Genomic DNA, 27,320 nt, shown 5'->3' with positions numbered 1-27,320 from the left:
CCAGAAAAATCTGAGACTGGAGGAAGAGGGAAAGAGCTCTGGTTCCTGTTTAGTCCAGATTCCCTTCCCAGAGGAAACACTGGCAGCTGAATCAACAACTTCATTCCCTTCATCTCTGTCCCCTCCCCCCCAGCCAGGCTCTCACAACATTGGCTCAGGTTCCTTGAGTAAAATGAACAAAATGAACACTAGTTTCTCTGGCAGGCAGATGCTGAGACTGGTTTGTCTGAAGCAGAGGACAGTGAGAACAAAGAGGAGGAAGCTTAGAAGATAGGGCAGGAAACACTGGGGCCCAGTGTGGGGGTGATGGGGAAGCAACATCTGGCCCACGGCTCTGGTGGGCAGTTGTCTCCACCCCAGCAGCACCCCTGCTTCTTGACACTATCCTGGCATCCCCATCCCTGGCATTTCCTGTCTGGGGCCAGCTGTTGGGGGCAGATGTGGGACTCCTCTTTGGACTTTTAACCCTTCCTCCTCCATTAAGGTCTTTGTCTGCCTCTGTTGAACCAAACCAGTCATAACCTGTTTCTGCCAAGTGATGACTTATAGAGCAGCGGTTCTCAACCTGTGGGTTGCAACCCACAGGAACCGTCTTAAAGGGTCACGGCATTAGGAAGGTTGAGAACCACTGTTATAGAGGGTCTGAGAAGGGGTGATGAGGTTGCTTTTCAGGATCGGACTCAACTACCAAGGCTGGCAGTTTAGTTTAATGAATTTGGACAGTTCACTGGATCTGCCCACACAGTTCCACTCACCTTCCAAAATGCTTCCAAAATAGCACTAGCTATTGTATGGGAGCCAAACAGAAAAAAAGAGAAAAGTAATAAATGACAAGGTGCCTGAGAATTCTGCCCTTTCAGAAAAGTCTGAGTGAACTTTTCAAAAGAAATTTTAAGCCGTAAAAAAAGCTGCTTTTTCTTTCTTGCGGAGGAAGCAGGCAAAGAGAGAGAGCACAAAGACAGGAACACACGTGTGACGCAGAAGGTTCCAGCTTCCAGGAAGCTGACAGGGCATTAAGGCTGGACTTCCCATGTTTGTTCCTTCCTGTCATGTACACACACAGAATCTCAGAACTGTTCTCTAGTCCAGGTCATCAAAAAACAACTTCTGATGTTTGGTGCTATGATCTAGATATAGACACACACCCACCCTTCAGATCAGACAGACACACACACACACAGAGTCACACAAGGGGGGACAAGCTCACGTGCCACGTGTACAGACACACACAGTCACACAAGGGGGATAACCTCTCCTGCCACACACACAGAGCTGCACAGGGAGGAAGAAAGCTCCCCTACCATGTGTGCACCAAAGGAGCACAGAAAATTTCACCCCAAAATATCTCTGCTTAGTATAAAGAATATTTTGAGGTTGGGTGCAGTGGCTCCTGTAATCCTAGCACTCTGGGAGGCCAAGGGGTATGGATTGCTTGAGCTCAGGAGTTCAAGATCAGCCTGAGCAAGAGAAAGACCCCATCTCTACTAAAAATAGAAATAGCCAGGCATGGTGGCAGGATCCTGTTAGTCCCAGCTCCTGGGGAGGCTGAGGCAAGAAGAGTGCTCAAGCCCAGGAGTTGGAGGTTGCTGTGAGCTATGATGACATGATGGCACTCTATCCAGGGTGACAGAGTGAAACTCTGTCTTAAAAAAAAGTTTTTTTCATTAAAGACCATTTGATATCTAAAAGCACTGGAAGGGGATTTTGCTCTATCTGCATAAACCAGACTGACAGGATCAAAAATCAAAGGACGCAACTGCCTTCCCTTCCTCTCTCTCTCACCTCAATATATTACAGGACCGAAGATCAGGAATACAGGTTGATTTAATTCACAAAGAGAATCATTTACAAGTTAATCTGTCTCCCCCATCCATTTGTACCCCCTAACAGAATAACCTGTACCCCCTCCCTAACACCATTTGTACCCCCTAACAGAATAACCTGTACCCCCTCCCTAACACCATTTGTACCCCCTAACAGAATAACCTGTACCCCCTCCCTAACACCATTTGTACCCCCTAAACAGAATAACCTGTACTTCTTATTTCCCCTCCCCTCCAAAAAGACAGTTATAAAAATACCTGAACTTCATTGGGGTATTGGGTAATCACTATGTGATTCTCTCCGTGTACGTAAATAAACCTTTCTCTTATTTATCTGCCTTACTAGTGAATTGATCTTTCAGTGAACTTTTGAGGGGAGAAAGGACAAGTTTCCCCCACCTCTACTGTTTAAAAAGTCAGCAAAATAAAAGCCACAGCGAGGTAAATTAGAACTCCGATCAGCTTGCAACATGGTAGGATCCCTTACTTACCAGTCGGATGCCTAGCTTTCCTCTCTCTGTGGGCTTTGGTTGAGCAGATGATAAAAGATCATTGTCCTTTCCAAATTTAAGATTAATGAGAGAAAAGTTTTGTGAGTGACTATTTATGCGAGTGACTGGTTATGGTGTATTTTTTTGTACTTTGTGATATGAACATTTATGTGGTTTGATTCCATTTTCTCTCAGAAATAGCTCATATTGTTGTTGTTACTGTTTGTTGTTGCTCTTTCTTTTTTCACTTGTCTTTCTTCGTTTTGTATTGTTTGAGTCATAAAGAGGGTTACCTTCGTGTAGAACTCGGCAGAGCATCCCATCAGCCCAGCGTCAGAGCCGGCCCTGCAGATTAGCCAGTTACATGGTTCTGGCTGGACCAACATCTATTTCAGACAGACTTTGCAACAGGTCTCTGAAAACAAAAACCATGTGAGGTTTCTCTCCTGTCCTGTCTCACGTTCCTGAGCTTGTCTTTTGACAGAGTGGGAATTTTCTCCTCGGTCTCCACCATCTGGGGGGCGTATTTTTTAGGGAACACATCAGGCGGCGTGTCTGATAAGATTGGGAGTCTGAGACACCTAAGATTCTTAGCAGCTCAGTCTTTCTACAGAACATGTCAAGCTCTAGGGGAAGTCTTTGTCTTAAGATGTCTTTGTCATTTTGTCTATTTCTGAAAGTGAATTTTTGGGAATCTGCCTTCTCTGTGCCCTCTCCATGCTAAACCTGGAAAATTGCTACCTGAGTTTTCTATGATTGAGTCACTTTTGGAATAAATATGCCAGTGAGATTAAGGGCCAAAAGATGAATCCTTTAAATTAAAAGACTTCTAAATTTTCATAAAGATAAATTTTAGAGATCTCTTATTTGAAACAATTGCCTTATTGGCATTAATAGAGAAATTAGATTAACAGAAAGACATATAATGTTATGGGTAGCCTTAAAAATTCTCTTGACAAAATTGAGGCTCAATCTAAAAGAAGATTTAAAAAATTCTTTGAAGGCCAAGTACGGTGACTCATGCCTGTACTGGCACTCTGGGAGGCCAAGGCTTAGGAGTTCAAGACCAGCTTCAGCAAAACCAAGACCCATCTCTACAAAAAACAGAAAAATTCCCTGGATGTTGTGGTGGGCGCCTGTAGTTTCAGCTACTCAGGAGGCCAAGACAGGAAGACTGCTCAAGCCCCAAAGTTTGAGGTTGTTGTGAGCTAGGCTGAGCCTGTGGCATGCTAGCCCGGGGAACAGAGTAAGGCTCTGTCTCAAAAAAGAAAAAATCCTTTGAATACTCCCCCTGTGGGAATAATAGCAGAGGTTGATTTACGTTGCAGCCAGATGATTAAAGTTCTATGCTCTCAACTCAGCAGCCTAGATTTGGTTCCTGGGTAGTGAATGAGCCCGTTCTGGTTCGAAATTTGTATGACTTTCACCCTTCATTGATTCTCTTCCCTTTTGTGCATAACTTTTGCTTTCCTGTATTCTATAGAGACATATGGGGATTTTAGATATTTACGTATAAATGATCAGCTGTGGCTTGGCACCTGTAGCTCAGTGATTAGGGCACCGGCTATATACACTGGGGCTGGTGGGTTGGAACCCAGCCCAGGCCTGCCAAACAACAATGACAACTACAACAAAAAAGTAGCTTGTACCTTGGCAAAAGGAAAAGCTACCGCTGTTGTCACAGACTCCAAATGTGTCTTCAGGGTCTACCATGCAGATGGCACAACTTGAAAATCCTGTTTCCTAATTTCTGCTGACATTCCGATTGCCAATGGGCCTGTACTATAACATCAGATAGACTGTATATTGGGCCAGACACTCTCAGTGGCCTCCTTTCTTTTAACTTTTTGACTTGCACACATCCTATTTCCCCGAAAATAAGACATCCTCTGAAAATAAGACCTACTTACAGGAAAGATAAGACATCCCCTGAAAATAAGACCTAGTGCATCTTTGGGATCACACCTTAAAATAAGACACTGTCTTATTTTCGGGGAAACAGGGTATTTGGAGAGAGAGAGACAGAGAGAGAGAGAGAGAATATAGTTGGTATTGCCCTGGGATCTGCAGTATCTCTGACCAAATTATTTCCTAGTGCCCTGTTTGTTAATCTCACCAAATCTCTGCAGGAAATTTGCCCCGAGAGGCCCGGATGATCCCTTTCTGGCACTCCAAATGGATTTTACACATTTACCTCCAGCTTTAGGCTTTCCTCACTGTTTGGCTAGTGTTTACATGGTTAGGACAGACTGGAAGCTATTCAAGTTGGCACGAAATGCTACAAATGTGCTAAAGAAACTAATAACTGAGATTATGCCTCACTTTGGTATTCCTTTAAGGACTGAATCAGATCAAGGGACCCATTTTAAAGCACTTGCTTATAAAGGCTCTGGAATACTTATTAAAATTTCAAACCCCATATCATCTCCAATCCTCAGGGCAAGTGGAACATAAAATCTACATAAAAATGATTTTGAGGAAAGCCTGTCAAGGCACTGGACTTCAATGGCCAGAAACATTTCCCTGGGTCCTTACAAAAATTTGAAATGCTCCAATCAGGAGACCCGGTTTAACCCCTTTTATAAATAGAGTTCTGTAAAGCCATGCCTACTGACGCCTACAAACCTATTCCTGGACTGACGGAACGCTATGGACGTTTAAGAGAACGATCTGATACCATGACTAGCTACATACAGGCACTAACTAGGCCTGGAGCGTATTGTGAGCAGGTGAAGGGAGCCTGGCCTCTGCCAGCTGACATCCCCAGATCACATGTAAAGTCTAGAAGCCATGCATTGTCACCTCACTAGGAAGACCCTGTTAACTACTTCCTCTGCCTTAAAAATAAAAGAAAAATCCTCCTGGATTCACACAAACCATGCCAAACTACACCCAAAGGATGACCCCTACAAGTGGCTTAAAAACAAGGATTTCCAGGGCCAGTTCCCAGGCCCCTGAAGCAGACGTCTTCAAGAAGTAGACAGCTTTTCCCCAAGATGGTGGAGCAAGAAACTCCATTTTTCATCCATAAATTCCTTTTTGCTTTTTACCCCCCACCATGGTCCTTTTTAAACACTTCTTTTAAGACTCCACCTTCAAGAGTTACACGTTAGAAGCTGAATGGGTATCGCCTCAACCTGTCCCATTATCTTTCATCTGCCACTATGGCTCTTCTTTCAAACTCAGCCTTACTCTTCCTAACCTAACTGCATGCGCGCACACACACACATATACACACACACAGAGAGGAGACACGCTCTCCAGCAACATGCACGTGTGCGCGCGCGCGCACACACACACACACACACACACACAGTCACAAAGGCAGGAGGCATGCCCCCCGGGACATGCAGGCTTGTGCACACTCACACAGTCACATTAGGGAGGGGACACGCTCCCCAGTGCACAGTCACAGCAGCCCCTCATCACCTAGACCAGGCTCTTCAGTCCGCCCTGAGCCCCCTTCCTCCTCCACAACCCCCGGGGCGCAGAGCCTGCGCTGGAGCCAGATGTTCCGTGGGCAGACCTTGGGCGCTGACAGGCAGTCATTACTGTTGCCAGCCCCACACGAGGAGAGAATTGAATGGGAGCGAGCCCCCGCCCACCTCGCTCCCCACAATAGCACTGTGGTGAGGTGCTCCCTGCCTTTCTTTCCCCTCCCTTCCCAGCCTACAGCAGCGCTGCCTGGGGAGAGAAGGAAAGAAGACAAAGGGAGGAGGGCTGTGCTCTGGGGAGAAAGCGCCCCCCACCCTCCCGCGGGGTGAGTAACTAAGAGGACTCCCAGGGTCACCTGGGGTAAAGTGCTCCAGAAAAGCAGTGGCTTTCCACAGGCCAGCCCCCTCCTGCACACGGGAATGGACCTGCATCAGGGCAGGCAGGGTGTGGGCCAGTGTCCAGAAGCAGCAGATCCCTAGAGACCAGAGCCCAAACCCTGGCGCTTCCTTCTCCCCCGCCTTCTCCCTTTCCCAGCCCACTTCTGCAGTCCAGCACCAGAGGCCAGGGTGTTAGTCCACAGAGTTAACCTTCCAGAGTACTGGACAGTCTTCAGCCAGGCTCAGGACTGGGGTGTGTAGGTAGGGGGGCAGCGGGGCTGGAAAGGAGAGTGGGGAAATGTTGGGGCTCCGGACAGACCAGCATCTGGGACATGGTTCCTGCCCCTCCTCCCTGCCCAAACCGCAGACGCTGTGGCAGCAGGAAAATCAGAGCGGTTCAGACCAAGAATGATTGTGCAACCCGGGCCTGGGGACGAGCCCAGCGCTGGAGGTGGCAGTGGGGGTGTGGGTGGGAGGTGAAACCTCAGTGCTTACTAAAAACACATGCATGCAGGGCTCTGGTCTCCAGGGCAGACTTCAATAGAACTCGCATCCTCTTCTGGCTCCAGATCTTGGGAGAATTGGAGTTGGAAGCTTTGCCCCTGGGCCCTGAGTCTCATGGCCAGAGGCATGGTGCCCTTGAGGAGGAGCTGGGGTAGCTGCTGTGGGTGACAGTGGGTATGGCAGGACGCCTTTCATCCAGCCGCAAGGTGGCAGGATTCCGCCGCTTCCTAGGGCCTCAGCAGAGGGGTCCCAGCCAAGTGCCTGAAGTGGCTTAAGGGGTGGGGATATGGTGAGAGGAAGAAACTGGAGGGTAACAGGGAGAAATTTGATCGGTGGGCAACCCCAAACAAACACGGGAGAGAAATGGTGTATTTTCTATTTAATGCAAAATGTTGCAATACAAAATGATGTGGAGAAAGGGACCCTGGGAGGGGCAGGGAGCTAGGGCAGAGAGGGGAAGTCTCCTCCTGTTCCTCTCTCCCCTAAGTCACACGGAGGGTGAGAACACACTTGCCTACTCCCTGGGGTGGCCCCCATACCAGGGTTGGAGCTCTGGATCTGAGTCATCTTTGGCCTGAAATTTGTTAACATGGGGCTGGAGAGTAGAGTGAAGATTGAGGGTTTTTACTCTTTACTGCAAAAGGATTACTCAAGATCTGGGGTTCCATATGAAATTAAAGGGCTATGAGAAGTTGGTGAGGATTTGAGCTGCAATTTGCCCTCATTGAAGAATGAGGAGAGGATATTTAGCAGGAGTGTAAACGTATGGAGGTGAGAGATTCCAAACACAAGCCTCGCTCGCTCCTCAAACTTCCTCCTCCTTCTGCCTCATCTCCAGCTTATAGACAATCTGGTAGCCATCATCCCAGGCATAAAGCTGGCGCTCTCGGGGGTTATAGCGGAGGCTGGCATGGGCACCGTATCTGCGGGGAAAATAAGGGAGTGCTGCCCGTTCTGGGATGAGGGTGCCACTAGCATCAAAGGAGCACTGGATGCGGGCCCGACTGGCAGGACGGGTATTGTAGACCACGTATAGGGTCCCACAGATGACAAAGGCAGCCTCAGCGTTCTCTCTGGGGCATGGCGTGTCCCACTGCTGCTCTGTGTCCAGTGTCTGTGGATCTAACTTGGCCAGACACAAGTGCCTGTCATCCTCTCTGGTGGCATAGACAGCCCAAAGGCCTTCCTCGTCAGCTGCCAAGTCGATGTATGTGTCTGTGGTCAGGCCATACGGGGGGATCAACCCCTCGGCTGGGAATACTGAGCTGTCCACCACCGTCCGGTTTGCAAGGTGGAATTTGATGAGCTGCAAAGTGTTCTCCATCTCTCCGCCTCCTCCAGGTCCTCCGGGAGGCCTCCGGGCATAATAAAGAAAGCCACCATATACCAGCTGCCCTGTGCCCACCCAGGGGAAGGGCACTCGGACTCGGGAAGCTTTCCGGGCAGCCATGGCAAGGGTGAAGTCACGGAGCCTTGGGAAGACAAAAGCTGTGTCATTCTGTGTCCCATCCAACACGTAGATCTTCTCCGTTGGCCCCAATGGATCCTTGGTCCACAGACCAGCAGGGCCACCAAACCGCTTCAGGATCTTCATTGATCTCACCTGAGAGATTGTGTAGCCACAGTCTGGTGGGGAAGGAGAAAAACACAGGAAAAGGAAATAGAGGGAAGAGTTGGATGCCTGCAGCAGGACCTACCCCAGGGTGGCTATTTGGAGAACGGTGGGCTGGGTCTCCAGAAACTCCCCTTAATGGACCAGAGATTTCTTTAATATCGATGCCAGAAGACAGAGCCAAGTGTGTCTGGGACCAAGTGGGAAAAATAAGCAGGGAAGAATGCAGGTTCGGAGAGTGTGAGGGGCCTGCCTCCTGATTACTCACCTGTCACCATATCGTACTTCTCATTTCTTCTGCCCTTGCCTTTGGTCCCAGGGCCTCCAGTCACCTTCTCATCAAACTCTACACAGGGCAAAGCTGGGTTCTGGGTCTCCAGATAGTCAACCTCCCGTTCCAGACGGTCCACTCTCCCTGTGATGGTGTCCGCCTCAGTTCTGAGGGCCTCCCGCTCTTTCTCTGCCACCTCCAACAGTGGCAGCATCTTGTTCTTGAAGTCTCGCAGCTCTGCAGCGTGCCGACTGCTCTGGTCCTGGCACTGGGCCAGCCGTTCCTGAAGGGATGGGGGCCCCAGAGGGAGGCTGCAGGGTTACAACTCCCAGGCAGGAAGAGGCCCAACCAAGGGGTCAGTAATGGGAAAAGGAGCAGACTTAGCAGGGCTTCAATGCCCACTTTTACTCCCACAGGAAAAGAACCAGATGGTCAGATACAAACGTGTAAAAAGCCCGGCTCAGATCCACCTAGGTCCCTGCCCTGACTCCCTGTCTCCAACCTGGGCCACTGAGTCGTCTGACCCCCAGGGAGGTCTAAGTGCATGAAGGTAGTAGGGACCTCTGCTCCACTACACAATTCCCCTGTAGGAAATTAAGGCACTAAGACCTCAAACTGCTAAAAAGGACAAGCAGCTGCAGATGCTCTGGGAACCTGCAACTTCAATAGACCCAACCGCTTTTTCTGAGATGCACCCCCACAAGCTTGGCTCTCATTTTCACTCTGTGCCCTTATCCGAACTAAATCCTAGGGATAAATTACAAAGATCTATCTGCTTTGGAATTGTTGTTCTATGTGGGGAAAGAGGAAGGCTTATAATTTTGAGGATCCTCTTATTAAAAGACAGAATTTTCTGTAGATTCTTACAGAACCCTCTCTGGTCATCCCCAGACCCTTATCAAAGTAGTTGAACCAACAGAAGATGAAGAATCCTTCCAGGCTGGTCTAGAAAAAAAGAGTTCCTCACCTCTAAGGCGGCTAGTCGGCGCTCCATGTACTCCACAAGGTGGTGCTGCTGTCCTTGAAGGTGTCCAGACCAGGACAAAAGGAACAGGATGAGGAGAGAAGAGTTGGGCCCCATGGCAGCCTGGAGAGAGGCCACCATAGGACTGGAACGAGTGTGCAGCGGCCTCTTCCCCTCACGCCTGCGGGTTAGCTTGAGAGGCGGGGTGGGGGCGGGGCCTTCTCTTTCTGATCTCTGGGTCTCTCTCACTACTCTGGAATGCTTTCCCAGTCTCTTTACAACCCCCACCCCCTCCTTCCCGCCTGGACTGATCAAACACAGATGGCCCCACTGCACAGCAGCCAGAAGCCTTAACCACCTCCCGCCTAGGCTGTAGGATCCCCTGGAGGAGAAAGAGAGGGAAACATGAAGGCAGAGGCCTTTTGGGCTGTCACCCAGACCAAGAAGCTAGCTGTAGGAAGCAGAGACCCCAGAGAAAACTCGGCAAACTCTATTCCTGATTTAGAAGAATGCTTCCGTGTTGACTTCTTAAGAAACTGACATCCTCCATTAATCCTTCCCGTACCCTGCAAACACAGAATGTATGGTTTTCCGCCTTGTTTAGTGGAAGCTGGAAGCAGAGTAATTTGAGGTTTGAGGGGAGGAGGCAGGAAAAAGGTCAAGGTTTTAAGTCTAACTTCTTCTACAGCTCATTGGCGCCACCTTGTGTTAACCACCTGATGTCATCTCTCATGATTAACGGAGAAGCCAAGGTTTAGACCTACACTCCATGTGGAAAATTTTACATATAGCAAGCCAAGTAGATTGAATTCTCAGGGCTTTTCATCACTAAAATACAGATGTCCCCATAGATGACCTAATTACTACTGTGGGGACTATGCCGATCTCTCTGACTTAGCCTCAAGAAGAGAATATAACTGGTAAAAAACATAACAGGTCACTGAGAAGTTAATAAAATTAACTTGTTTACCTGGAAATGAGACTGACAACAGAGCCATTCTACATGGCTTTCTTTTGCCTGAAAAGTGATCAAGTTACTCTCTTACCAAAAGCAAGTTCACATTAATTTAGGAAGAAAATTAAAATATATATGTGTTTCAGTCTAAATCAAAATAAATGTATTCTGACTTCCCTACTACTGAGAGAAAGCAAGACTATGGATCATTACTCCTGGTTATGATCCGAAAGGGTACTACTGTTTCTCATTTCTATATCCCAACTCAGACTGCAGGAGTCACAAATTAATTAGTGGCCCCTAATGGCCATTTTAGACTTGGCCTAAAATACGTGTCAAAAAAGATCCAATAGGCAGCTCCTGTAGCTCAGTGAGTAGGGCGCTGGCCACATACACCAAGGCTGGCGGGTTCAAACCTGGCCTAGGCCAGCTAAAACAACGACAACTACAACCAAAAAATAGCCGGTTATTGTGGTGGCCACCTGTAGTCCCAACTACTTGGGAGGCTGAGGCAAGAGAATAGCTTAAGCCCAAGAGTTAGAGGTTGCTGTGAGCTGTGACGCCATGGCACTCTACCTAGGGTGACAGCTTGAGACTCTGTCTCAAAAAAAAGTCCAACAATATAGCATTCATTCAGAGACTTGCAGTGAATAATCTAGGCAAATCCCTACTCCTTTATAAGAAGAAATTTTATTTACTTTAGAAAGAGAAATCTGATTAGAGGTACTCTGCCTCTGAAAAGAACCACTGCTGTAAGAGTACAATTTGAAAGGAGGGAAAAGATAGCATCTTCCTGTGGTGACTCTTATTTTCATTCTACTACTTTTAGATGTTTCCTGAAATACCTTAGGAAACAAAGTTTAATTAGCCTGGCTTGGCACCTGTACCTCAGCAGCTAGGGCGCCAGTCACATACACCAGAGCTGGTGAATTCAAATCCAGCCCAGGCCTGCCAAATAACAATGACAGCTACAGCCAAAAAATAGCTGGGCATTGTGGCAGGCGCCTGTAGTCCCAGCTCCTTGGGAGGCTGAGGCAAGAGAACTGCATAAACCCAAGAGTTTGAGATTGCTGTGAGCTGTGATGACATAGCACTCTACCCAGGGCGACACCTTGAGACTCTATCTCAAAAAAAAAAAAAAAAAAAAAGTTTAATTAGCCTATCTCAAAAGTCATCCACCTCTTTCAAAGGGTCAGATGCAGACAATGTAAAAGTAAAGGGCCCTGGACAGTACATTCTTACAAAATATTCTTTACCAAGCCCTATTCATTTCCACTATGGATATTTATATAAAGAATGTCTTTAATACCCTACTGATGTTCAAATGCAGTGTGTTCAGCTACTCCAAAGGTGTCATTTGATGATCTCTTTTATATCCCATAACAGAAGTCAAAAACAGCCACATGAATCAGAAAATTTACCCATTTTATTGATGCATTGCAATTGCTCTACATTTTACCATATTATGTAGAAAATACTGAAAATACAAGCTACTTTGTAAAACCAAAGACAAACATTGAATCCAAAGATAAACTATGTTTTACACAATGGACCCTTTTCCCATAGTTAGTATTAAATTTTAAATATCTATTTCTTTTGTTAAAATGATTATTTTACATACTCCCTAAGTACATCTGCATTACAAACATAGCTCAGTAATTCTCAGAAGCTACCTGTTTCTAGAGGCTTGTTGTAAAAGAAAGCGCACAACCAGAAAGGGGAGAAAACAAACAAAAAAAAAGTTTAAATCACACACAATAACCAGCATATCAAATACATTTAATAAAGTAGGAATTCCATTGCAATATCAAGGAATCAAAGCTGAAATACTAACATTACATAAATGTACATATAATGTACTGCTACATGTAGTGAGATTATTATTCAAGCTGAATTGAAACCACACATTATATAAAGTTTAGCAACAAACAACCATGTAGACATGCTGCACCATCCGTCAGTTAAAAAAAAAAATCAAAAAGGGAAGCAGGCTCGGGCCATTCCTGTCACTGAGAGGCAATTTCATTTCCTATCCTAAAACAAACCATCTCAACTAGTGGATTTTTGCATAATAATGCTGAATACAACACACATTACTGTGCTTGCCTGGCTAGGGCAGTCAAGCTTAGCCCCTCTAGTGGAGAACGATGGATGAGCAATCACAAAAACAGGCTCAGAATGGCCAGAACTGTTTGAAATGGAGTTAATATTCCTGGGGTTGGTATTTCAGCTGAGCACTGAGAGTGGCATCACTTCCTGGGAGCTATTAAAAACTCTGGAGTGATCAGTGTCCTAATGAGCCCACCGTGGCTATACTTCACCCTCCCTACTTCCTTTCTCACTAGGAAGGGGAGAGGCTGGAAGGGCAAGCTCTGAGAGAGGATTTAAAGCCTTAAGCTGGTTTGAGGTCAGGCCACTGTGACTCAGGCCAGCTGCCCACTAAACTGACAAGGCTTCCTCCTGCACGCTGTCAGGGCGAGCAGTGCTGAGCCTCAGGGACAGAACTGAAAGCCACACTGAGCACATCACATTCAGCAGACACAGGGGGATCTTGGTAAATCTGAAATGCTAGTTTGCCGAGTAAGACTGAAAATTTCTAAATTTTTAAAGTCACACACTACTAGTCGAGTGACTAAAGTATGATACAAGCTCTTGTATTACCTTTTTCTGTGATGTTAGACTCCTATCTTAAATGGAATCTATTTATGGGGGGGCAAGAGTGGAGTTTTGTTTTTTCTGCATCTCATTTCTTACAAAAACAACAAATATTGTCCTTGTAGAGGAAAGATAATGAACAAAAAATGTTACCATTAGAAACTAAACCTGCAATTGAACAAGAAAATCAGAATGTGTTTAGTAAAAAAGGAGACACAGAGCCCACACAGAATGACTAGAAAACTGTGTAACACTAGTGACAGAAACTATACGAAACTGCTTGGCAGTCTTGTGCTGTCTGGAAACACAACAAACACAACTCAGTGTAATGATAAAAAAATACAAAAGACACAACATGTTCTGGTAGGCTGTACTGACTACCTGCCCCATCTTGGAAGCCCTCACTCCTTACAATAAAGAATCTCCAAATACTCTGACAGCTCCTCGGGGTTCAACCCGGTACAGAGCTTGCTGACCAGGCTCCAGAAATCTCCCATCTCCACCCTGCACCTCCTTGACACCATCTCTACACAGAACCACTCCTAGAATTATCTCTCAAATATATGATTTTCAATTCAGATGGAACACATCTGTATCTTAGGGACATCCATCTGAATGTCCTATTCCTCCAAATCCTTTATGGGCAGGAATGTCCCCATCCCCAGTACCTTCTACTTGACTCAGATCCATGCAGGAGCTGAGAATACAAGGACAATTTCACAGCTTGAAGGGCCCCCCAAGAATATACAAGTTGTTTAAAAGAAACCTCAAAAGCCCCAATGTCTCAACAGGCTTTGGTTCCTTCTTGATATTCTTCACTGGCTAAGAAACCTTTCTGTGAGTTCCTTGTCATCAATGGCACGACAAAACTCCTCCTCATGGTATGGGGACATGGTAAGCAATACAACAGGCTCTTTGGTATAAACACATCTGTTATATGTTTTTTTTTCAACAAGCAAATATCTTACTAGGAATGTCAACTATTTGCAGGAAGGACTGATACATGGGAAAAGGAAAAAAAAATCTCGTTCTAAAAATGATTGCACATACTTTAAAAAAAAAAAAAAGAAAATGCATATTTAATATTGGCTTGACTTCTCTCACCTGCTTCCTGAATTCTCACAGAAGCAAGGTAGCAATGCACAGTGGGAGAGCCACAAGGGAAAATGCTTCTGTAAGAACTCAGCTGAGAATCCAAAATGGAAAGGGGCAGAAGTGGTAGTGAAGGCGAAAAGCTGCTGTTTTTATTTTTTGATGTCAGCAGGGAAACTGAGAACAATGCATTTATACAACACAGCAACTAATCCTGTTCTGATAAATCCCAGTGAACAGCTTAAGGTCCACGGGGGCTTGCTGGTCCATCCTAAGGCAAGCTCACTGTAAACTCTATAAACCACTACATTATCATATAAGGCACTACAATAAGGGGAAGAGGGAGAGAGGGAAGGAAGAGACACACACTGAACGACTCCTCACCAGACACACCTGTGCAAAACAATTCCAAGGGTCTCCTCTCCTTGCAGGCAATGCCCCTGCTCATTCAGCACTACAGTAATATGCTCTAATATAATTGCAATTAGTTCACATACATTCCGACAAGAATCAGTTCATTTTGGTTTAAATACAATGGAGACATCAATTCCATCTCCGGGGTAACACTGGAGGATCAGATACACACTAGATACACAATTCAAGTGTAATCACTACACATTTGATTACAAATAACATTTTGGGTTAGCAGGAAAAATTGCTTGTTATATTTTTCTAATCAATATGTACATATTTAATTATGCAAAATATTAAAACACCACCATTACAAAACTTCTAAAATATTTTTAAATTCAGTAATAAATTTTTAAAATAGTTTTTGCAATTCCTACATGCACTTATTATATAAGTCTTAATAAGAGAGCATTCAATTTGCTGCTGGCATACAAAGGAAGCTACTATAAAGTATAAAAGCTATACACAAGAATGTTCTTATCTGGTTTTAGATTTTTTAGCTTTCTCCCCAAACAAATCACATAAAACAGAAGGGAGACAAAGAAAACACACAGAGGTGTATTTCTGAAAATTCATACTAATCCATAGGCAAAGCTCATCACTGCTAGTATCTCGTAATAGACAAAGAGACTTTGAATATACTAAAACAACCACCATACAATAATCACCTTAATGGCTTTTCTAATAATAAAATTTAAGCTGAATCAGAGAGAAAAGGACTTTTAAAAAATAATTTTAAAAAGAATTCATGGTGCTTCATTTAAAAAGAATACTTGGTGCTTTCACGGGAGGTATGGATTCTTGCACACTGAGTTACCAGCAAAGGATGAGCTGCCTTTTTAACACCACTTTATAATAAACATAGAAGCAACTGAGAGAAAACCAACAATAACACAGAAAAATATGTAATATATGTAACCAGTTTTGTAAAAAAAACTACCCATTAAGTATAATGTCACATAAAAACAAAACTAAAAACTCTTAAGTTTACATGTCCCATGAACAAAGATGAAATTTTGAGGAGAAATGCCTGATATTAAAATACAGACTTGCGTAAGCTGATTTTAAAATAAAATAGACAAGTCTGTTTTTAAACAAACAAAAAGTAATGATTTTTCTTTTCTCATTTGTTGCCAGATTTCACGTCCTGTTATCAGCATTTTTCCTCTGACCAGCAATCACAATAAAACAAAATTAAATAAAGAGGGGCTTCACTTGTTTTTAAAAGCATTTATAGAAATCAAGTCAGAGAGACAGAATTTTTTGTCAAAGGGTAACTCAGAATGATCTCTCTTCCTTAGTAACTGCAGAAGATGGACATCTGAACTCTTCCAAATACCAAAAACGCTGTCACAAAAATAAAGAATTTTAAAATAGGGCAAACTTTGGGAGACTACAACAATGCAGTCAACACTGAGACAGGTTCCCCAGAGAAAAACCTTCTGCTTCAGTGGGCCCCTGCAGAACAAGTTGCTGGCTAAGAAGTTTCAAGAGAGGGTAAAGGAGGAGCTCACCGTAGCCCATTATTAAGAACTCAGGGCCAGGAGCAGGCAGCCATGATTCCTCCTCCCTCATGCTCATAAACTACAAGTAGGAATACTGGCTGATCTTTGTAGGACTCAGCGGGTATCCAGTGTAAATTGCTGAGCCTCGGGAAGACCCAATATAGGACTGGGTGGCAAACTGGTGTTGGTACTGAGCAGGGGCTACACTGGCAGAAGTCAGGAGGCTGGGCCCAACACTGACAGGGACTTGGTGCACCAGAGTGCTAGGGTGAGTGGTATAGGCTGCAGCGTGCCTTGAGGAGCCCTGGGGGGAGAAAAGATGAGCAATGGAACTGGTGGAGCCCAATGCAGCAGCAGAGGTGGGGGCAGCATACGTATACAGGTGAGCCTGGCTTGGCAGGTGTGCAGGGGCTGGGGCCAGATGTGGGTGCCCCGTCGAGTGTAGTGGGCTGCCATGCTGGAAAGCGTAGGGGGCTTGGGAGAGCGGGGCCACAAACGCCTGCTGCCTGCGGGGGGCAGGGTTGCTGCTTCTCTCCTGCGAGGCTGGAGCTGCCGAAGACTGCTGATTCTAAAAGAAGGAAGAAGGGAGTGAAGAATCTTGAGATCACTCTGGCACAGGGCACCAAAGGGCAAGTTAAGAGTTGAGGTCCTGACTTGTACTGTTTCTGGATGCTATAGCATGGCACTTCCCAGACTGGCAATGAGTGCTGTCAGAGGTCAGCCACCCATCCCTCTACCTCTTGGCAGAACAGATCCTAATCCAGCTCAGCTTAACAGCAGGTTGCTCTTAGGTACAAAAGAGGAAGGGGGGAGAATCAAGGGCTCTTAGGGTTCCCCACTCCTGCATGTTAGTAACTGTTGACTCAACTCACCCTATTCTGGCATCAGTGAATGTGAATTTTTCCTAACCTTTCTTTCTTGCCATTGTTTTCTTTTGTTCTCCTCTAAGTTCTTCATATCCCTCTTGAAATGTGGAGCCTAAAACACACGCACTAACTCAAACTTACATTTGCACCTGCATGTGTGCACTCTCTCTCACACCATTACACCCTCATAGGGACACCTTCTCACTAGTAGAGACAGACAAGCACCAGGATTTTAGCTGAGGAAAGAGTGAACACAAATGGAATAAAGTGACCCTTACCACCCCATCCGAAGATCAGATGGGCAGTGAAGAGGGAACCCCAAATCCCAGACTCTAGCAACAAGTAGGATTAGAGCCAGTTGAATAAACGGCAAAAAGCTTTTCACTATTTTTTTTTTTTTGTAGAGACAGAGTCTCACTTTATCGCCCTTGGTAGAGTGCCGTGGCATCACACAGCTCACAGCAACCTCCAACTCCTGGGCTTACGCGATTCTCTTGCCTCAGCCTCCCGAGTAGCTGGGACTACAGGCGCCCACCACAACGCCTGGCTATTTTTTTTTTTTTTTTTTTTTAATTTGGCCGGGGCTGGGTTTGAACCCGCCACCTCTGGCATATGGGACCGGCGCCCTACCTGCTGAGCCACAGGCGCCGCCCATTTATTATTATTATTAAATCATAGCTGTGTACATTAATGAGATCGTGGAGCACCATACACTGGTTTTATAGACCGTTTGACACATTTTCATCACACTGGTTAACATAGCCCCGGCTATTTTTTGTTGCAGTTTGGCCGGGGCCAAGTTGAATCCGCCACCCTCGGTATATGGGGCTGGCGCCCCACCCACTGAGCCACAGGCGCCGCCCCAGCTTTTCACTATCTTTAGACTCAAGGAAACAGTGTGAGGTTCAGGTTATTTATGGCCTGGGAGATAAAGGAAAAGAATCTAGTCTCAAAGTAGTACAGAAACAGACATGGCTAAACATCCTGGGTTCTTTCTAAATTCCAGACATTTCTCTAATTTTCCACATAGACTAGAGAGGTCCAAGAGAAAATATGGAATGTATACCCTGAGCACAGAGGGAATGAAGAGACACAGCATATGCAGGTATGACGCCGTCCACAGAACATCACACTGTCTGAAACAAGAGGGGCTTCATATGGCTTTATTCAGCAGTCCAGTCAGAAGCAGGGTTCTCCAGAAAGTAACAACAGGGAGGGCCCCAAACAGAAGGCAGCAGCCCCTAGCGCTTACCTGGCTAAGGTTGAGTGGCTGTGCTGCACTAGTCCCCCCGCGTTGAGCTCGATACCCTGTGGGGGTGATACAGCATCCAGATGACTGCCCACTCACTGAGGCCACTGGCTTGGTCTTATTGCTCAGGAGACCTAAAAAAGAAGGGTCAGGGTTTATTTACTGATGCATAGATATCTACTCAGTTATCACTGAGCTAACCTCAGATGCTATTATCAGTCCACATCTGTAGTTGCTTGCAAGAGTTAATTAAAACCTAATGTGTACCCTACTTCCTCAATTCCATTCACATCAGAAGAACAGAAACTGTATCACCTATTTCTTTTCCGTCTTGCACAAAAGATTTTTGCCTGAATAAACATTATCTAATCTCCTGTTATGTACAAAGAATCACTAGAAATACAAACATAAGAAAGACACAGTCGGCTCGGCGTTTATGGCTCAAGCGGCTAAGGCGTCAGCCACATACACCTGAGCTGGTGGGTTCAAATCCAGCCCAGGCCCGCCAAACAACGACGGCTGCAACCAAAAAACAGCTGGGCGTTGTGGCAGGCGCCTGTAGTCCCAGCTACTTGGGAGGCGGAGGCAGGAGAATTGCTTGAGTCTAGGAGTTGGAGGTTGCTGTGAGCTGTGATGCCACAGCACTCTATCCAGGGCAACAGCTTGAGGCTCTGTCTAAAAAAAAAAAAAAAAGACACGGTCCCTACCCACCAGGAACCTACGGTCTGACGCAGGAAGGGACTAACAGAAATGGCAGTATGAAGCTGAGAAAGATAATGGTAATTCTTAGGATTTTAACTGTCAAAAGGATAAAAGAAGGCAAGATTCTAGCCGCTGAGCACTTACTCTTTTCAAATTCTAAGAAATTACAGGACAGTTGAATATACAATTTTGCTTCCTTCTGTGCTCCCATTAGGAAGTCTGGAGCATTTATTCAATGACTTGGGAGTAGCCTATATTCTCTGGACCCAAGAGTGGACAGAGGTCCTAATAATTCTATTCTCTACCCTGGCATTAGGAAGTTCTCCCTTGTCTGTAATGGAATTGTTGTCTACTACTGAGGAAAGTCACACTGAGGCTTAACACAATACCTTCAAGTTAGAAACTGTATGCCTATGGCAGTAATATAATCCATAACAGAACACCATCAATGCAAGAGTGGTACAGACGGCTATGCTGACAGTAAAAATTCATGCTCCCCTTCCTTGGTATAAAGTTGCCACTGAGAAGTAGCTGTCTAGCTAAGTCTACATTTTCTTAGCTCCCTTGCATCTAAGTGGGGCCATGTGAGAAATGTTCACATTTCCAAGTTAAAGAGATTAAGAAATGTGTGTACTTCCTCCAAACTTTCTTTCTCCTTCTGACTGTATGCTCAGGGCTTTGGTCCTAATTCACTGCAGGCCTACCAACCAGGAATACTGGCAACAGGGAAGTTACAAGTCAGACATAACTTTTAGTATGTCAAGCCACAGAAATCTGGAATTTGTTACTAATGCTGGTACTACATATTATTTAACACAGTAAATGAACCAGAACCCTAAACCCAGTATCTAAAAGAGCAAAAAACATGAAGGTAATCAGGCCGATCATAAAATCAACAAAAGCATCATTGCTACAACACTGGGTAAGAAAAAAATCTAAAGGACACAACTGTTTTCTAAAACACTTGTACAGTTACTTCTAGACTGAATGTGTTTCTGAGACTAAATTCTCTTTTTTTGTATTAATCCAAAGAAAATGAATACAGGAAGATAAACTGATGGCCAAACATTTCACACACCAGGGAATTGATTCCTGAATTAAGAATTCTTTTTTTTTTACTCAGCCCTACTATGAAACTAGGGCTTTCACATGAATTAAGTATTCTTTAAGAATGTCTATGCCACCAGTCTCTACCACTGACATAGCAGATATGGCAAAGTATTAAGTATATATACATCAAAGGAAGGTTTAAGTCTAACTATAAGGACACACTCACCTGAGGCCTGGGTTGCTACAGTGCAGTCGCTAAGCTGAGTTTTCAGCGGAGGCACAATTATGGTGCGAGTGCTAGTGCCATCTGCCACAACTCTGCCGGGCCCCTCCAGAAGAGATCCACCATTGCCCCGGAGAGCACTCAATGTATCGGTGGAGTAAGGGCTGCTCAAAGAAGAGTCGGAGTCTGGAGAATCATTGACAGTGACGTAACTAATGACATTAGATCTTGGCTTCGGGCCTGAGCTAAAGAAAGGAAAAATCCATAAAAATTCAATTGCCTTCTTAAAATTATTTTTACATTTTCTTTATTTGGAGATTAATCAAGTGTCCTATTAAACAATGTTTCTGAGATGGTCTGTGGTCCTCCCATGATAATAATGATAGTATTAATACGCAGCAGGAAACTTCCAAGCGCTTATTAATCAAGTACTATTCTTAGGCTCTACATACATCCCGTTAAATCCTTACAACAATACTATGAAATAGGTACTATTATTCACATTTTGCCGGTGAGGAAATTGAGGCATAGGGAGATTAAGGTACTTGTCTAGTCACACAAGTGGTAAGTAGTGAAGACAGGATTCATACCCAGAACAGAATGACTCCAGAGTCCACACCTCTAACACCTACGTCACGTTGCCTCTATTTCACAACTATTTCAATATTCTTCGAACACCACTTTTACTAAATTTAAGTTTTCCTTGGCTTCTGACAGGGTTGGCTCAAGTCAAAGCAATCATGCTGGTTGCACCTCATGCATTTCTGCCACGATTATGCCACTTTTCCTCACTGGAAGGTTAATTTTTTCTCTTCCCCAAATCAGTTTCATGAGCACTTGTGAAACTTAGTTTCAAGTCTAACATCTTTTTTTTTGTAGAGATGAAGGTCTCTTTTGCTTGAACTATTTTTTTTTTGAGACAGAGCCTCAAGCTGTCATCCTGGGTAGAGTGCCATGGCATCACAGCTCACAGCAGCCTCTAACTCCTAGGCTAAAGCGATTCTCTTGCCTCAGCCTCCCAGGTAGCTGGGACTACAGGCGCCCGCCACAACATCCAGCTATTTTTGGTCGTAGTTGTCATAGTTGTTTGGCAGGCCCAAGGCTGGATTCAAACCCACCAGCTCTGGTGTTATGTAGCTGGTGCTTTAGCCGCTTGAGCTACAGGCGCCAAACCTCAAGTCTAACATCTTATAAACAGTCTCTTTGAACTAATAGGCTCAAATTCATTATAAATTTACCCTGTCAAATTCATGTAAGTGTTATTTTGTAAAGTCTCCTTATAGTTACTTGTATATATGAATCCTATCTTTTCAGGTAAAAGCAGGGTTATTTCCTCTTTCACATGCCTAACACCAAAAGCCCAATAAAGAATACAACATAGAACAATTAAGGCGGTTGGGTATGTTCACACTGAGACGTGTATATTACAGTGGAGTGTGTGTGTGTATATACATATAGTGTGTATATATACAACAGTTATTAAACTTACTCTCTTTTAGTTAACTTCTCAGTTAAGGACTTGAAAATCTGGTATTTAAATTCTTACACTTTCAGACCATACAGCAGAAGGGAAAAGGAAGGCAGCCCTACATGAAGTTCTACTTCTTCTGAAGAGGCCTTTTCATATTAAGAAATTGCGCAAATACTCATTCTAATTAACTTCTTATTAAGCTTCTGTTACGGTACCTGTTTTCAGACCATAAAAATAAAGTTCCATGAAGACAAGGATCATGTCTGTAGTATAATGTGCATTTCAAACCAGAGTAGTTTGTCAGCTACTAATGTATATACCTGCTCTCTAATGTATGTAAAAGACTGATAAAACTGATGAATAAGTATATTATAAAAAAAACCAGACGATGCTTGGTTACGAAAACTTAAGGTGCTTAGGCTGACTCATCCAAGGCTCTACTTCCAAAATACTTTTTAGTCCTTTCTTTCATAGCCAAAACTAAGCCACCTGACTGAAGTCAAAAGACTAAAAGAACCTAGGAGCGAGTCATTCACCTCTCTTACCTATTAGGCTTATATTTGTTGTCCTCTTCCTCATCAGTGTCACTTCGGATAGTGATGACACTCACAGGAGGGCTGGGAGTATCTGGAATGATGATTGGCTGATGCTGATCTTGGACAGGGACTAGGGAATTATAAGAAGATGTGGTGCGGAGGGGACTGCTCCCAACCAGAGAATAGACTTGGGAAGGCAGAACATCCAGAGAGGACCTGCAGCAAAAGTTCACAAGGAAAGACGGTTCAGTCCTTAGCCTTCCAAATGGGACACCTTTCCCCCAGACCGCCCTCTAATTTGCTCTTTGACTCCTTAATAATACACTTAACTAATAAAAGTTCCAATGAAAATAAAACCAATCACTGTGATCAGAATTTCCAGGGACAAAAACACTAAAATAAAAAGAAATGCTACTTTTCTAAGTTCTTTGCCATGGTTAAATTCCACTCTATAAAGAAGGCAGAAAAATAAGAACATCATAAAGGCCTGGATTCCAAGTGGCAGCAGCCTGCACACCTGGTGCACATGCCCAAATGAGAGCACCGCCTCTTCTTCTTCGGCAGGTGCTTGCTGTTCCATACCAAAAGGGTCTACATCACAACATTGCAAATACTGGGTAACCTATCTGGCACAGTTTCAACTCTCAGCTCTAATACAGACTTACTTGGAAGAGACTGGAGCAGACTGCTTATTTTTCTTCGAAGGAAGGGAACTAGATTGTTGTCTGACAACATGGGCAACACCAACATTCAAGGGCTGAGCAGTGGCCAAGGTCACATGGTTAGTCAGCAAGGATGGCTGTTGCATGATAGTGCCGTACTGGTTGCCATGAGAGTGGGCATTCCTGTGCCAACAAAAAGAGAAGAGAGTGGGCATTCCTGTGCCAATGAAAAGAAAGAGAGAATCCCCAAAACACCGGGAAATCCAGACCAAATATTTAATAGGTATTAAAAGCAATTAACCAAATACTCAGCTGCTTTTATTTTTAAAGCCAAATACCCGGAATACAAGGCTTTAGGATCTTACTGTATAATATCTAATTGCTTAAGACTTTCTTTAAATCTGGAGTAAATGATTCCTGACCTTAGAACTTATTAGTTTCTTATATTCAAAAATTTCTTATAACTCTACCTTATAGCCTGATAAGAGTTCTTTTCCTAAAGGATTTTAAAAGAGACCAATTTTCCTTTCTTTTTCTCTTATTCTCTCTCTATATCATCAAGTGCTCCTAAGGGATCTTCCCTTACAAATAAATCTGAAGTAACTTAAGGCACTTGCCTCCAGTCTGCTAGTTGCTGGCCACTCCCCATGGCCTCTGGAATCACTGCTGTAGGTTGTACAGAGTTGTGTAGAGCTACCCCAGGCAATTGTTGCCAAGTTGAAGGCAGGAGAATTTGCTGAGTTCCACCAGGCCAAGCCTGCTGTAAGGAAACACACACAAAAAGAACCAGACTTGACTCATTCTTGGTTTTCTCCTCTGTTTTTTTAAAGAAAGAAAAATTCGTATCTTAAAAGAAGTTGTTTGTAGATTGTTGACTTGCAGAAATTAAAAAAGGTCAGAGGGGCTCAAGGCTATAAGTCTTATGAATGGGGAAAGAAAACATACTGCTTTCTCTTAGCTACCTCCATAACCTAACCACCAGGGTATTAAAGAAAAGATCCCTGCAGTTAAAAGAGTTTCTATTATACTGTAGAGAAAAGAAGTCTGAAAGTTGGGAAGTAAGCTCTGGTTAAATACTAGTTTCATTTTTGCAACAATTCTAAAACACTTGCCTAGAAAGAGTTAATAAAACTCCTTTGAGATTAAAACTGGGAACCATAGGCGGTGCCAGTGGCGTAGTCCTCAGTGGCTAGGACACCAGCCACAAACACTGAGGCTGGCAGGTTCAAGCCCAGCCCAGGCCAGCTAAAAACAATAATGACAACTGCCAACAACTACAAAAAAAACAGCCAGGCATTTTGGTGGGCACCTATAGTCCCAACTACTTGGGAGGTTGAGGCAAGAAAATCCCTTAAGCCCAAGAGTTTGAGGTTACTGCAAGCTGTGACACCACAGCACTCTACCTAGGGCGACAGCTTGAGACTGTCTCAAAAAAAAAAAAAAGGAACTATAAAAATTTGAGTGCCAATCAGATAAGACATCAGGTCGATTCAACCCACAAAATGTTCCCTTTTTTAAAGAGGTAGTTCTTGGAAAATGGAGCCAGATGTGGATGACAAAATGCCAAATCCTTTTGGGGAAAAAAGTTTATGCCAGCATAGGAAAGAAACTTCATCACTTATAGCCATATGTTAGAATTAAACAGTAAGGCAATAAGTAAAATACTTAAGAAACAGATGCAGAAAGCATCATGTTTTATTTTTAATAGTTACATAAAATAATTTGTTTTATATATCATTTGTAGAAATACTTCAACATAAAAGCTAATCCCTATAAGAAAATACATCATTTGTAGTATTTAACAAGCCATATCACTTGCAATAGACTAAGCAACAAATGTTTTCTGTACTTCTTTTTTTTTTTTTTTTTTTTTGTAGAGACAGAGTCTCACTTTATGGCCCTCGGTAGAGTGCCGTGGCGTCACACAGCTCACAGCAACCTCCAACTCCTGGGCTTAGGCGATTCTCCTGCCTCAGCCTCCCGAGTAGCTGGGACTACAGGCGCCCGCCACAACGCCCGGCTATTTTTTTGTTGCAGTTTGGCCGGGGCCGGATTTGAACCCGCCACCCTCGGCATATGGGGCCGGCGCCCTACTCACTGAGCCACAGGCGCCGCCCACGTTTTCTGTACTTCTAAAAGAAAAGTACATTTTCTGAAAAAACAAGAACAGATTTGGAAATATCCTTTTTAAACTTGAAATCTACAGTATAAATACCTATAATGCTTGGGTACATATGGTTCTGTTTCTTGAATTTCAAATTGCAAGGCCATCAACACACTATTTTAAAAATATTTCTGCAAGTAACAGATCCACGTGTTACAAATACTGGTTCCAAACAAGAAGCCTTCAAAGCAGAGAAACTGCAAACAAGTCTGCTACCATAAGCAGAATTTAAACAAAACAAAACAAAACAAAAATAAGAGAAGTATGTTAAGTCACACCATGCGTCTTTCCATAAGCCAACACCTGCACAAGACAAAGCATGTAGTTTAATACAAAGCAAGAAATAACATTCCAATGTGAGGCAGAAATCTGGCGTTCCAAGCGACGAACTGTTTTGACAGAGGAAGAACAAAAATGCGCAAAGCTTAGCAAATGGCTAGTGCAAACTTAAGAGAAACAGCCAAGAAGTGTCAACTAATATCCCAACCTTGAAACTATAGGTGAGCAAGTTAAAAACCATGTCTTAGATCACTTAAATTGGAAAATATCTGACTCCCTGGCACACAGATCTTATGCTTTTGAGAAAATTAATCTGAAGGTGACAAAGACTTTTAAACTAAGAAACAAAGAAATTCCAACCAAAGTATGTTTCTGGAAGTATTTTTACTCACATGAATACTGGAGAAACAATGCAAGAATTTAAAGCTACTCTGAAAATGAGAAACATCAGAATCTAATAGTACTGTTTAGGTTTTCAAATGCTTACCTAATTTTAAATTTCAAATAATGAAATGCTGGATATAAGATAAATAATTCTAACTCCCCAAATAAACCAAAAGACATCAAAGTATTGCTCTTAAGGTTATAAATCCTGAAATATACCTCAAAGTCCTATTTGTTTTTCCTAGCTCTAAGCAGTACTACTACAATTGTAGCTATATTCTTCAATAACCTTTCCCCATGACTTTTAGTAACAAAGATGCTGTATTTGCATACTTTGTCAGCTATATTATCACCTTTATACAAAGACCTATTTATAAAGTATATTAATATCTCAAAAAATCCAAAAAAAAAAAAGAGCTCACCATTAATTTCAGCCAATGATGATAGCTAATATGATCTACATACAAAAGGGAACATCTTTAAATGGAAAATATAAGCTGCCATTGATAATGAATAGCAAAAAGAGCTATCTTCATGTGGTCATAGAAGTATGGTTAATACCAACAGATAAAGCAATAAATTAAAGCATCTTAAGCATTTGTATACACACAAAAGTTAAAAGCTTAAAATAGCAAAAAAGAAGAAAGCTAAGTTGCCAAGAGGTTCAAATTTTGGCCATCCAGGTACCTGTAGTAGAGCCATACTGAAGGCCATTTCCTTCATTCTCATAGATCACAGGGTAAAAGGGTAGAAAACAGATAAACAGTGTTGAAGCTCTTCTGAGGCTACACCAAGAGCTTTTATCACACTAGGCTGGCAAAAAAGAATCAAGGGATCTGGCTCCTTACAGAACCATACTGAACATCAGAGTCAAACAGTGCTTCAGCAAATGTTGGGGAGGAAAACAATGAGACATTAAAGATGTAGCAAGAACATAGCCATAAGATGGCACATGCTTCCATGCCTTCTGCAAAGACTAAGTTAAAAAAAAAAATTTTTTTTTTTTTTTAAATGAGAAAACCAGAAGGAAACAGAACAAAACAAACAGGAAAAAATAAAAAAGAAAAAAACCAAAGAAACTCCGTTAGTAACACAATCAAGTGAGGGGAATTACCAGTACAGCGGCAGTCTGTTCAACCAGCGCCGGCCGGCCGGCTGCGCAGCTCAGAGTAAAGGGCACCGCATACTGCGGTGTGATGGTGGCTACTTGAGGGTGAAGAGTTGCTACCATTAGTGGTGTACAGCTTCCCTGAAACGTAGATTAGGCAGGTGAGTGAAACAAACACGAAGGCAGGTTATCTGGATTCAGAAGAGTTCTCATTCCCCCCACGTTATTACTGACAATAAACAGTAATTTCGTATCCCCTAAAATGCATGTGCCAAACACAGTTTTCCCCATTCATCTCTGTACAGCATTCACCCACTAGGTCAAATGTCAATGGCCTGAAGCAAAAAAGTATAGGAATCCTTCTTAGGCCAGATTCAGGGGATCAGTTCAATGAAACAAAGACATCAACAATCCTTCCTCCTACTCATAAAACAGAGTTTTTGGATTTCAGAATTTCCTGTGTGTCATAGGCCACAAACATTTACGTATAAAATTTAAAAAGTAATTTTTGGTAACATATAAATATTTCAC

The 27,320-nt window shown here is 43.6% G+C and overlaps 2 protein-coding genes across 4 annotated transcripts in view; both read right to left on the bottom strand.

Moving 5' to 3' along the window:
* Positions 1 to 6,992: 6,992 nt before the first annotated feature.
* OLFML3 (olfactomedin like 3) lies at positions 6,993 to 9,838 on the bottom strand. The gene is made up of 3 exons (XM_053591584.1): positions 9,481 to 9,838; positions 8,511 to 8,796; positions 6,993 to 8,256 (listed from the first exon to the last, which is right to left on the bottom strand). The coding sequence occupies exons 1-3, from the start codon at positions 9,616 to 9,618 to the stop codon at positions 7,436 to 7,438; spliced, it is 1,245 nt and encodes a 414-aa protein (XP_053447559.1). The 5' UTR covers positions 9,619 to 9,838; the 3' UTR covers positions 6,993 to 7,435.
* A 2,002-nt stretch (positions 9,839 to 11,840) lies between these two features.
* HIPK1 (homeodomain interacting protein kinase 1) overlaps positions 11,841 to 27,320 on the bottom strand; it is a 68,667-nt gene continuing 53,187 nt past the window's right edge. For all 3 annotated transcript variants that reach the window (XM_053591236.1, XM_053591235.1, XM_053591237.1), the window contains exons 10-16: positions 26,796 to 26,930; positions 23,472 to 23,614; positions 22,858 to 23,037; positions 22,202 to 22,408; positions 20,189 to 20,430; positions 18,214 to 18,344; positions 11,841 to 16,663 (exon numbers count right to left, since the gene is read on the bottom strand). In XM_053591236.1, the coding sequence (XP_053447211.1) occupies positions 16,175 to 16,663; positions 18,214 to 18,344; positions 20,189 to 20,430; positions 22,202 to 22,408; positions 22,858 to 23,037; positions 23,472 to 23,614; positions 26,796 to 26,930 (1,527 nt within the window). In that variant the 3' untranslated portion in view covers positions 11,841 to 16,174. The remainder of the gene's footprint in view (positions 16,664 to 18,213; positions 18,345 to 20,188; positions 20,431 to 22,201; positions 22,409 to 22,857; positions 23,038 to 23,471; positions 23,615 to 26,795; positions 26,931 to 27,320) is intronic.

Source organism: Nycticebus coucang, chromosome 5 (assembly GCF_027406575.1).
Source record: "Nycticebus coucang isolate mNycCou1 chromosome 5, mNycCou1.pri, whole genome shotgun sequence".
In the NCBI taxonomy this organism is placed as follows: domain Eukaryota; kingdom Metazoa; phylum Chordata; class Mammalia; order Primates; family Lorisidae; genus Nycticebus; species Nycticebus coucang.
The sequence above is the reverse complement of the archived record's forward strand: the minus strand, read 5'-3'. Positions and strand labels throughout refer to the sequence as shown.

Bases quoted from the DNA above. Each gene is read 5' to 3' on its own strand.
- OLFML3 (XM_053591584.1), bottom strand. From the start codon at position 9,618: ATGGTGGCCTCTCTCCAGGCTGCCATGGGGCCCAACTCTTCTCTCCTC. The intron at 8,797-9,480 runs GTGAGGAACTCT...CCATCCCTTCAG, and splicing joins GCCGACTAGCCGCCTTAGAG to GAACGGCTGGCCCAGTGCCA. The intron at 8,257-8,510 runs GTGAGTAATCAG...CTTCCCCACCAG, and splicing joins GAAGTACGATATGGTGACAG to ACTGTGGCTACACAATCTCT.